The sequence below is a fragment of the Carex rostrata genome, chromosome 1 (assembly GCF_964058835.1).
Source record: "Carex rostrata chromosome 1, lpCarRost1.2, whole genome shotgun sequence".
NCBI lineage: Eukaryota > Viridiplantae > Streptophyta > Magnoliopsida > Poales > Cyperaceae > Carex > Carex rostrata.
Window position 1 is genome coordinate 8,124,548 of NC_135918.1, and position 11,879 is coordinate 8,136,426.

Below are 11,879 nucleotides of genomic sequence, written 5' to 3' on the forward strand. Positions count from 1 at the left end.
TAATGTCTGAGAAATTGTCATTATAATGTCCAAAAAAATGGACTAGTTTAGAAGTGGTCAATATTAGTTTTAGGCCTTGCCAAATGAAATTTAAATGATTTCATTAGAAATAAAAGCTAAGGTTACAAAACAAAAGATCCAACAAGAATAGCATTCCTTTCTATAAAATCAACACTATCAAAGGCCATTACAACAATACGAAACAAAACATCTCAATTTACAAACCAAAAAGCATAGAGTACAACTAGGGTGCTCTCAAGCTCACCAAAGTGTTTGGTGAGCTTGACTCTAAAACCCATCAAATCGATTTCAAATGACAAATCTGAACCGTTGAAACTCGCCTACCTTACGTGTGATGTGTCTACATGTAAAATTTTTAAACATTCAAATTAATTTAGTATAAAGTCAAGCGGTCAAAAAACATTCAAAAAATGAATGCACTAAAATTAATTTATTAACTTTCTAATTTTGACCGATTGACTTTATACTAAACTAATTCGAATGTTTAAAAATTTCACATGTAGACGCATCACACGTAAGGTAGGCAGGTTTCAACGGTTCGGATTCGTCATTTGAAATCGATTTGATGGATTTTAGAGTCAAGCTCACCAAACACTTTGGTGAGCTTGAGAGCACCCTAGTTCTACTCAAAAGCATACACCATAAAAGTTCTCACAATTCAACAATTATTTTTGCTACAACTTGTAACATTTTCTCACATTTCCCTTTTTCTTTTTCTTATCCCTCTTCTCCATTTTTGCCACTTCCCTCTCGAGTCGCTGGACACGGTCCACCAGCCCTTCCATGAGCTGCGACTGTCGTGCACTACTCTGGCACAACTCCTCCATTAAATTCTTCATTGTCTCGTTCTCTACCACCACCCTCTCCATTACATCCTTCATCCCCTTCATCTCCATTTCATTCTTCTGATTAATATATGTCACAGCTTGAGATGATTCGGGTGCTTGATCAACAGCATTCGACCTTTTAACACTTTCCTCCATTTCTAAGGTTTCAGCAGGATCACATACCTCGTCCAATTCTTGGGCTTCAGTGAATTCTTCATCAACATTTGGTTTCTCATCCAATATCTTCATTTGAGGTGTTTCTATTGAATTTATGGGTTCAATTGGGGATTCCTTCATCAAATCAACAGCTTCCACCGACATATTTTCCTCTCTGCATTTTCTTGAATCGATTGAATCAATCACGCCAATTGAGGTTACATCCATTGAATCCACTGCTTCTACCACCTTGTCCTCATCTGTCTGAGGGGAATTTGGGTTTTGTACAGTAAATTCAACAGAATCAACAGCCACATTTGATCCGTCGACCTCAATCGTATCTGATTCGACCTTATTATCACCTCTAGCACCAATTGAATCGACCAGCTCTTGCAAAGAGATTACCTTTCTGATCACCTTTTTTCTGTAATCTCTCACGCCTCTGACTGAATCGAGCCGAAACAACAGACGCATCAGCATCTCTCCTACCCTGATCCTAGCCTTGACTTCCTTCTCTAAAATCATCTCGTCTCTTGCAATCTCTTCCCCAATTGCTTCAGCTTCAGCTTCAATTTTTCGCACAATACTCCAATTCTTGCGCACTAAGAAGCCACGGATCACCTTCTGAAGCTTCACAGCCGCCATTTCAGGTGAAGGTCGTGGCGGGGTCACCGGGGATGGTGTCTGAGTTGGAAGTTGCGAAGCTCCCGAGTCAGAGTTGACGAAGTGGATTGGGACGGAGATAACTTTAGGTTTCAGTGTAGAATTTGAGGTTTCTTGAGGATTAAAATTTGGATTATAGAAAGGTTTACTGTACTGATTAGGTTGTGAAATTGGATTATGGTCAGGATTAAAGTAGTGATTAGCGTATGGATTTGCATGACGAAAAGAATTCGAACTGCGGTAGTGATTTGGTTTTAGATTTGAATTGGGATAGAAGGTGAAGCTTTTCCTTGGAATTCCGAAGTATTCCTCCATTGATCTCTCGTACTCTCTCTTCTTAAATTAGTGGTTTAAGCTCTCTTTGGTTTTTCTTTTGTTTTCTCTCTGTTTTCTTGCTTTGGTTGATTTGAAGAGGATAATTATGCGGAGTTTATATAGCTTCTGTGATATGGGTTGGAGAAGAAGATAGTAAAAAGCTGGATATTTTGAGAACGTCCTCGGGGTTTCTAGAACCATGCAACGATTTCAGTTACCAGTGCCGGTGAGAGTGTTCTGGCACTTTCTGGAAGAAGATCCAACGACAGGGATTGCGTATATTCCTCTGATCCGATCTATCAACCAAAACAGCAAACACCGATTAAAAGAAATTCCCTTCAAATTAGCCTGTAAATCAAAATTGGGCTGGAATTTGTTTAGGCCCAAAAAAGGCCTCATAGACCTGTTTTGTTCTTTGTGCTTGTTATATAATATAGCAAATGGGCATCCATTTGAAACTTCACAAACAATAAATTTATGTTTACTATTGTAAAAAGACAAATCAATGTTTATGATTATTTATAATTCATTCCTTTTATAATAAAGCAGATTTCTACGAGGGCGCAGCCATTCTGCTATCACCTCAGGTATTAACTGATCCGTATGAATTAGGGGTGTCAATTGTACGATACGTGTGCGGTGGAGGTATTTTCATATCCGTATCCGTTATGAATTAATTTTATTTTTACTTTATCCTTTACTTGATACAAATTGATTATATTCTTAACCGTTATAATTATCCAATAACGAATAAATAGCCGATAATATTAATGTAATAATTAATTATATTATTTTTTAAATAAATCATTAAAAATAACGTCTTGTATGCTCCATCAATTAAGTAAAACTTTTGAGATTTGCAGACCCAATTAAATTCCCAGAGCAATTTAAAGAATGTACTTTATTTTCATTGTTTGTAATGGTCAACTGTCCATGTCAAGATAATTTAATTAATATTTAATGAAATGTATTTTTTTCCAAAATTATCAATATAAGCACTGTTATTAAAACCGGACCAGACCGGACGGACAGATCGGTAAAAACTGGAACCGGACCTATTTACGGTTTGGTTTGTTTAGATGATCGGATATGCAACTGAACTGCTAAATATCGGTTTAATTGACCGGTTTTTTGGTAAAAACTAGTAACTAGTTCTTGAGAAAAATCGATTTTTAAACGGGCTCAGCTTTTGATACACTTTTTCAGCATTAATTAGGAGAGACAAGAAATGCAAAGCTATTGTGCTAGGCTCTCATCCGTACCTTACACTATGTAAAGTGACAAAGGTACATACCATCAATTGAATCGGTTGATCCATCGATTTGATCAATAAACTGTTGAACCGAAAGTTTACCGAGTCGATATCTGGTCCGATTTTGATAACATTGAATATAAGTATCCAACTCTTCTCTCTCAGGGTGCAGTTGAATAGTCATTATATTTTCTATATATGTATAACTTAAATTTTTATTATTATTATTCTATTTGGGTAACGTGTTTAAAATAGTCTTTACTCTTTATCTTATCTGTATTCTTACATGTTTAGTTACAAAATAAAAACTTTACTCATACTCGATAAGTTAACAAAAAAATAAAAATTATATGTACTTGTCTTATCGAATGTGTTACGGATTGAATAAACTGGTAAGAAGGAGCCATTGACACCCTAATACGAAAATTGTATCAGTATGAATTCATATCCTGAAGTAACATAGTATTTGAGTTTAGATTCGGACCGATCTGAATTTGTGCCAATCTGACACGAGATGAAATGCAAAGGACCCCTTTATCATTCATGCCAAAGCATATATTGAACGGTCCGAGGTGAAATGCACGGAGTAAGTACCACATAATGTCAAAGAATATTGAACAGTCCTAGGTGGAATGCACGGTGTAAGAACCAACATTTTTATTTATTGAAATTATTTTAAATTAATATAAGGTAATAAATGGATTAGTTTGAGATTTAATCCCATAATAAGGGTCGGGAAAAAAAAATAGTTTCTTTGGGCAATTCTAAAAGTACCGATCTCTTTTTTATTCCTTTCATTTTTTTTTTATTAATTCATGCCCTTGGGCCTTATTCCTTTACTTTAGGAATAATATTTTCTATGAGAGTACGGCTAACGCGCTTCCTCTAGCATATGGGCCGAAATGCTTCCAGTGGAAATTTCAAATTTCAAAATCCAAAAAGTCGATCTGAACCGTTCATCTCCTTCTCCATATTAATATCTGCTTGGAGACCAAATTTTACATTTTTCTGAATTTTTTTACTATTTATTAAGCCACTTTGAAAATCGCCGATCCAACGGTAGCTTCTGATTTTTACTGTTTGGCAAGCCACCGTTGGATCAGCAATTTTCAAAGTGGCTTAATAAATAGTAAAAAATTTCAGAAAAATGTAAAATTTGGTCTCCAAGCAGATATTAATATGGAGAAGAAGATGAACGGTTCAGATCGACTTTTTGGATTTTGAAATTTCAAATTTCCACCGGAAGCATTTCGGCCCATATGCTAGAGGAAGCGTGTTAGCCGTACTCTTTCTATGAAATTAAGTGGATGATATACTAAAGAAACTGAACAATTTTTTTTATTCCTTCAGAATTTCAGTTCATCTAGACAATTTTAAAGAGACCCAAAAAATATATTCAATACCTTCTATAGAATCAAAATGTCCATCCAATATTACAATCCATTAATTATTCTATGTTATTCTTATATTATTTCTATAAATAAATAAAAATTCTGTCCTTTTTCTCTTTTCTACAACTGATATTGGTTCTGGTGATAGCGGTCTTTCCAAAAAAAAATACCATATGAATATTGTCCGAGATGCCTCAAGAAAATATGAAAAAAAAAAAGTTTAATTCTTATGATTTCTCTGTTAAGTAAAAAGAAGAAAGATACCCCAAACAAAAGGTGACCCATAACAAGAAAACACTATCATTTACATAACCGGGCCTCTCATGTTTTCGCCTTTGCGCTCAAAGGTGACAGCATAGGCGTAGGAAATTAAACAATATCTTAGTTCAGGTCTTAAATCCAACTTTGGTGCTTTCATTACCTTACCAACAACAAAAGGTACAACTGCACAAATTGTTCCAGCCCAATGTAACATTTGTTGACAATTTTTTTTATCACAAAACAAAATCCTACAACAATAACACGGCAACGGCTCCTAAAAGCTTAGTTTGCACGCATCAAATAAATAAAATACAAAACTAACTCCAATCTGCAACAACCTATAAAGCTGTTAAAAACAGATAGAGAAGGAAACTAGAAATCAACAGACCAAACTGTGGCAGCTTGGATGAAATTGCAAGGTCAACCTCTATCATAATTCCGAAGCGACAAGTACCTGTCGAGGGGTCCATGTTAGTAGTAGTGGCCAAACCAGAAAAATCACACGCCACGTCATCTTGATCATTCTTCTGGAAAAAACTATTGAATGCATAGGATATGTTCCCCCCTGTATCGAGATTCCCACATGAGGTTTTATAACCGAGACTTGTGCAATCGGCATTTGCACATGCATAACTAATGGTATCAAAAGTTTTCGAGTCAGATAGACTAACTGATGGTTTCAGAACGCACCACTTTTTGTCAAGATACTGCACACCTCTAGCCCTAATTAAACCCCTGGAAGAATTCCCAATACCTAGGCTAAGTTGGTATTTAGGTAACCCATCATATGTGAAAATTCCCCAATGACGCTCGAAATTACCAGGCTGAATGCTCTTCTCATCCTCATCGATCAGGCTAAACAGGTATGCATCGATTGGCCCGGGTCGCATTGGAGTGCCCCGGCCTGTTAATATGTGAGTCATGAAACCCTCGTTGAATCGTTGAGCATATTGGGTATTCGCATTCATGTCCCCATCAGTAGGCCACCCGACCTCACCCACTATTATGGGCAAATTACCATACCCGTTTCTCCTCAAGGACCAGATCAGAGTATCAAGATTGGCATCAAACATGTTGGTGTATGTATTAGAGCCGTCTACAATTGGGGAGGCATTGCCGTCAAAAAATGCATACTCCACCGGAAAATTGGCATCAGAGTATAGACTTATGAAAGGATATATGTTGACAGTGAAAGCAGCTGAGTTGTCACTAAGGAATTTTACAATGGCTAGCATGAGGTCATGTATGTCCGTTCGAAAATCACCGTCTGACGGCTTACCAGATGTTGATTGGTACACATCAGCATTTAGTGGGCACGTTACCTTTACTTGGTTGCCCAGGCCTGCATTTATGAGAGCGTGTTGTATGTTCTGCAGAGCGGGAAAAGTTGTTTGGAGAAAACTGCCATTGTATGTTTCCAAAAATGGCTCGTTACCCACCGCCACATACCTGGTACAAAAAGACATGGCTTTAACTCTGATCTTTTAATAGATTAAAAGACGTGCTATAAACAATCAAATAGGTTGTGCTTGACAGTCACTTGTAACGGAGCAAACAGATTTGTCAGCAAAATTAATTTATTTGACCAAAGTCTGACTTGCTCATCTCACATTAATTACACTAATGAATCTTAAATTCAAATTCAAATAGATGATAATATCCTCAAATTAAGATTTGAAAAGGTTTATCAGGTACTAGAATCAAATAAACTTGATATTATTCAAATTTACTACAACACACTTCTCAGTACTAATTCCTAACACAACAATAACTCGATAAATCATTGCTACTGCTATAGCAAGCACAAAAATGCACAAGAGAGTAGGTAGTGCACAATGCATGAAAAGTAATTCTAAATCCAGGCAAAGGTTAGGTCAACAACAAAGTACAATAGCTGATTAGAAACAAAGAAGAAAACATAAATTTCTATATCCAGAAGGGAAATAAATCCAGGAACCTGTTATCTGATCCCAACCGTTGAGATTCGCACATGAAAAACTTATTTTGTTGAGATTAGCGCATGGAAAAGTTTGAATGGATGGGATCGGAATAACAGGTTCCTGTTATTCCCAAGGAATAACAGCAGATTCATTTCCATACAGAAGAGCAATAGGCCAAGTTGTACTTAGGATATGGTTTTCCAATTCAGCATGACCCCCCAACCTCATATAAAAGGTAAAAGAGAAATAAAATAAGGTCCAGATTACATGATTGACTTCCAAAGGTCCCTTTTTGCATTCCACCAACCAAAACCTCTTTTTTTCATTTTTATCTGAATGCAAATTATTATAGAAGAATAATATTTTGATCCAAAACATGACAGCACATATATCACAGAGCAATCTTTCTTTCCTCAATAGGTAATCTTTTTGATCCAGAATAACTCTTACAAAGTAGAGTTCTAACTTTTATGTAATATAACTAAACATCTTTATAACCAGGTAAAAACTCCACACTTATGCAATTCCTCATTGGTACCGACATTAGATAGCCTCTTCAAAGAAAAGATATGAAAAAACATAAACAAAAAGTAAGTACCTGATACTGACACCATTACTGACGTAAGCAGAAACATTTTTAGCGACCCAATTTTTGGCAGATTCCGCGTTTGTGGCAAGTGTTTGCAACATTTCATTTGGGATGCCAACCATTACCTCCAAACCGCTTTTTTTTAGCGCATGCATGGTTCCATCCTCTGCATCAAATAACTTAACCTTCGAGAAGCCATTTTCCTTTAGCAGCTGCACCACTGTATCTGGTGGTAAGGGATGGCTGGTTTGAGTCCCCCAATTTGCACCAATGCCATTCACTCGGATTGATAGAAGAGATATACATGAAAGCAAAACAATTATTGCCTTTACTTTTTCCATCTTTCCAACTGGATCTTTCTTTTTTATTAAACGCACCTACATGAAAAGGAAAAAGATGAAAATGTTCCAGGGAAACCCAATCAATAATTATATTATGGGGAAAAAAAAAAGGATAGTAGAAGAAGGCAAAAACAACTAACCTTGGATCAAAATAATTTATTAAGAAATAGTCTAACAAGTTCTGAATCTCATTATTTGGGGTCTTTTGGCTGTGGTACCTGTTAAAACAATTAAAAAAAAAAAGGGTTAGGAATCAGATAAAGAATTTCAACATAAGAGAATTATATACTATTCAGAGCAACTTGCACTTAATTAAACGGCTTAGTTGGATTTAGTTAAAAAAAAAAGTTAATTGCTCCCAAGTTTGGTTAGACAAGTTAAATAATGACAAAAAAGAGAACGAAATTCCAAATTTTGGTTCATTCAAAAACTGTGAAAAATCAATTAGTAGCAAAATGAAAGAAAGATCACCTTAAAAACCCTAGCGATTTTGGGGATGAAGCCAAAGCAAAGATCACCAGATATCTTTGGGTTAGGGTTTTAAGGAGAAGAGTAAGAGGGCAGTGAAGCTGGCGTCTGTCTGTGGCGAAGCTTGGAAGCTAGCTCTTGAACTATTTATTAAAGTATCAGTGTACCGCTGGTGCGTACGTACGTGTATATGACTATGAGGAGAGAGAGGAGAGAGGAGAGAGGAGAGAGAGAGAGAGAATCCAGTGCAGAACTGGGCCAGTTCAACTGGGAACAGAGCTAGCTAATAAGGTGGTAGAGAGAGGGGCACTGGGGCAGTACACCGAAGTGATGAACATAATCCAAAAGGAAAATAAATAACAATACTTTTTTATCCCCTGAAATGTATAGATCAGGAATTCGTATCCTCTGCATTAACTCAAAAAGGAATCTTTTGAGTTAATGCATCTGGACCGTCCGATCAGCTTTAAGATTTGTGTAAATTAAATCCGGATATTAAAGACACCCTATGTTTCAGGCGGAGGCCGGATGGTCTCCGTTTACAATCGGACGGTCTATTTTTATTAACTAAAAAAAATGCTCTTTTGAGTTAATGCAGACGATGCGGGCCAATAGATCAGAGCATCATCAAGACCGTGATATTTGATCGGACGGTTATATTACGCCGTTCGTATTGATATTCAATTGTAACAATTGCAGAGAGAGAGGATGTGATATTGTGATATAAAATTAAAAATTTTTGAAAAGATTCGGGAAGCGAGTAGGCCATCATACCAGATTACCAATCCCACTTTGTTGAAGCTGCCGCTCTGTGCTAAAAAGCATACCCTACCTCAATAGCTCCGTACTCATCTACTTCTATGGACTCCAGATTCAATGTTTCCTTTCTCTGTAATTTTCTCTGTAGCGAATCAGGTTCCGTTATATTTTTCCCTTCGACGACAGTAGAATATTAATAACAGTCTACTACTTATCTTCGGCCGGTTCTCATAAGATCCTTGGATTTTATAGAGAAGAATTTTGTATACTGTTACGGTGTTATAGTGATTGGTAAACGGGCCGGGCCGGGCGGTCCGGGCAAAACCCGGGCACGGGCACGGGTAGTCACGGTCACGGGCGTCACGGGCACACGGGTACAACGGGCCGGGCGTCACGGATTTTTTTTTCAAAAATCCTGCCCTGCCCGTTTAATACCCGTGCCCGTCACGGGTTCGGGGGTAGGACGGTCCGGGTACCGGGGGCCGGGCGGTCCGGTCCGGACCGGTTTTTTTTTTTTTTTTTTCTGTTTTTTGTTTCTGTTTTTCTGTTCTGTTTTTTTTTCTTCTGGTTTTTTTTTCGGTTTTTTTGTTCTGTTTTTTTGGTTCTGTTTTTTTGGTTCTGTTTTTTTTTCTGTTTTTTTTTTCTGTTTTTTGTTTCTGGTTTTTTTCGGTTTTTCTGTTCGGTTTTTCGGTTCTGTTTTTTTTTCGTTTTTTTGTTCTGTTTTTTTGTTCTTTTTTTTTTCTGTTCTGTTTTTTTCTGTTCTGTTTTTTTTTGCTGTTTTTTTTTTGCTGTTTTTTTTTCTGTTTTATTTTGCTGTTTTTTTTTTGCTGTTTTTTTTTGCTGTTTTTTTTCTGTTTTTTTTTTTGAAAACCAATAAATTATAAATTCAAATTCATACCAATTTAAACTCATTTGACATGGTTGTATATTTGAACTCAATAATTTTTGTTATAATAAAATATAAATAAAAAATTTCTTAAATCTATTATTTTAAAAATAATTAAGCTCTTATTTTAAAACAATAGATTAATAAATCTAACATCTTTGATTAACCTATTAAAAATAAATCCGAATTTCAAAAATAAAATCTAATCTATTCAAAACAAATCAAATTACTTCACATATTCAAAAAAATAAATCTAACATCTTTGATTAACCTATTAAAAATAAATCCGAATTTCAAAAATAAAATCTAACCTATTCAAAACAAATCAAATTACTTCACATATTCAAAAAAATAAATCTAACATCTTTGATTAACCTATTAAAAATAAATCCGAATTTCAAAAATAAAATCTAACCTATTCAAAACAAATCAAATTACTTCACATATTCAAAAAAATAAATCTAACATCTTTGATTAACCTATTAAAAATAAATCCGAATTTCAAAAATAAAATCTAACCTATTCAAAACAAATCAAATTACTTCACATATTCAAAAAAATAAATCTAACATCTTTCATTAACCTATTAAAAATAAATCCGAATTTCAAAAATAAAATCTAATCTATTCAAAACAAATCAAATTACTTCACATATTCAAAAAAATAAATCTAACATCTTTCATTAACCTATTAAAAATAAATCCGAATTTCAAAAATAAAATCTAACCTATTCAAAACAAATCAAATTACTTCACATATTCAAAAAAATAAATCTAACATCTTTGATTAACCTATTAAAAATAAATCCGAATTTCAAAAACAAAATCTATCCTATTCAAAACAAATCAAATTACTTCACATATTCAAAAAAATAAATCTAACATCTTTCATTAACCTATTAAAAATAAATCCGAATTTCAAAAATAAAATCTAACCTATTCAAAACAAATCAAATTACTTCACATATTCAAAAAAATAAATCTAACATCTTTCATTAACCTATTAAAAATAAATCCGAATTTCAAAAATAAAATCTAATCTATTCAAAACAAATCAAATTACTTCACATATTCAAAAAAATAAATCTAACATCTTTCATTTACCTATTAAAAATAAATCCGAATTTCAAAAATAAAATCTAACATATTCAAAACAAATCTAATTACTACACATCTAACAAATATAATATAAACTAAATAAATCTAACAAATCTAACATAAAATAAATCTTATAAATCTAATTACTTAACAAATTTAATAAATCTAACATTCAATAAATATAACAAATCTAATTACTTAACATTGAATAAATCTAACATAAACTAAATCTAACATTCAATTTAAATTCTAAATTGTTTCTACAAAAATAAATCTAACATCAAATTTAATTTTTAAATTACTCTACAAAAATAAATCTAACATTCAATATTTCAATCTAACAAAATTTAATCTAGCAAAATTTAATCTAACAAAATGTAATCTAACAAAAATTAATGTTGCCTTTTTAATTTCGCGAGAAAATCTTCGAGAATACCTTCGTAATTTCGTTTCCGTTTGCGTGTTTGCGTTTGCGTATTTGTTAAATTAACAACTATTTTTTTTGACAATAAAATTAAAATTGGAGAATAATAAAAATATTGAGATGGAGATTGAGAGAATGAGAGATGAAAATATTGAGAGAGATGTGAAAATTTGTAAGGAATGGGTGTATATTTATAGAATTTTGTTTGGAGGGATTAAAATTTGAATTAAAAAAAAAAAAAAAAAAAAAAACTGAAAAAAAAAATGGGTAGGGGTCCGGGTAGAAATTGGGGATGTGGGGCATGGGGGGAATGGGGGGGAGAATTTGAGTTTAAATTTTGAATTTTAGACCAAAAGTAAAAAAAAAAAAAAAAAAAAAAAAAAATTCTGCCACGGGCTCACGGTCACGGGCACGGGCACGGGCGCACGGACTCACGGGCACGGGCGTCACGGGTACGGGTTACGGGTACGGGGGTCCGCGTTCTCACGG

At 34.3% G+C, this 11,879-nt stretch overlaps 2 protein-coding genes across 3 annotated transcripts; both read right to left on the minus strand.

Annotated features, from left to right (window-relative positions):
- Positions 1–666: 666 nt before the first annotated feature.
- On the minus strand, positions 667–2,138 carry LOC144555929 (uncharacterized). Its single transcript, XM_078304374.1, has one exon. It carries the CDS (start codon positions 1,980–1,982, stop codon positions 696–698), a length of 1,287 nt encoding a protein of 428 aa, XP_078160500.1. The 5' UTR covers positions 1,983–2,138; the 3' UTR covers positions 667–695.
- A 2,943-nt stretch (positions 2,139–5,081) lies between these two features.
- LOC144555938 (glucan endo-1,3-beta-glucosidase 6-like) lies at positions 5,082–8,520 on the minus strand. 2 transcript variants are annotated; one of them, XM_078304386.1, is made up of 4 exons: positions 8,228–8,520; positions 7,897–7,974; positions 7,425–7,792; positions 5,082–6,335 (listed from the first exon to the last, which is right to left on the minus strand). In XM_078304386.1, the coding sequence occupies exons 3-4, from the start codon at positions 7,754–7,756 to the stop codon at positions 5,225–5,227; spliced, it is 1,443 nt and encodes a 480-aa protein (XP_078160512.1). In that variant the 5' UTR covers positions 7,757–7,792; positions 7,897–7,974; positions 8,228–8,520; the 3' UTR covers positions 5,082–5,224. The 2 variants fall into 2 exon arrangements, with proteins under 2 accessions (XP_078160512.1, XP_078160520.1); XM_078304394.1 differs by lacking the exon at positions 7,897–7,974 and having other exon boundaries at positions 8,228–8,471.
- Between the last annotated feature and the right edge of the window lie 3,359 nt (positions 8,521–11,879).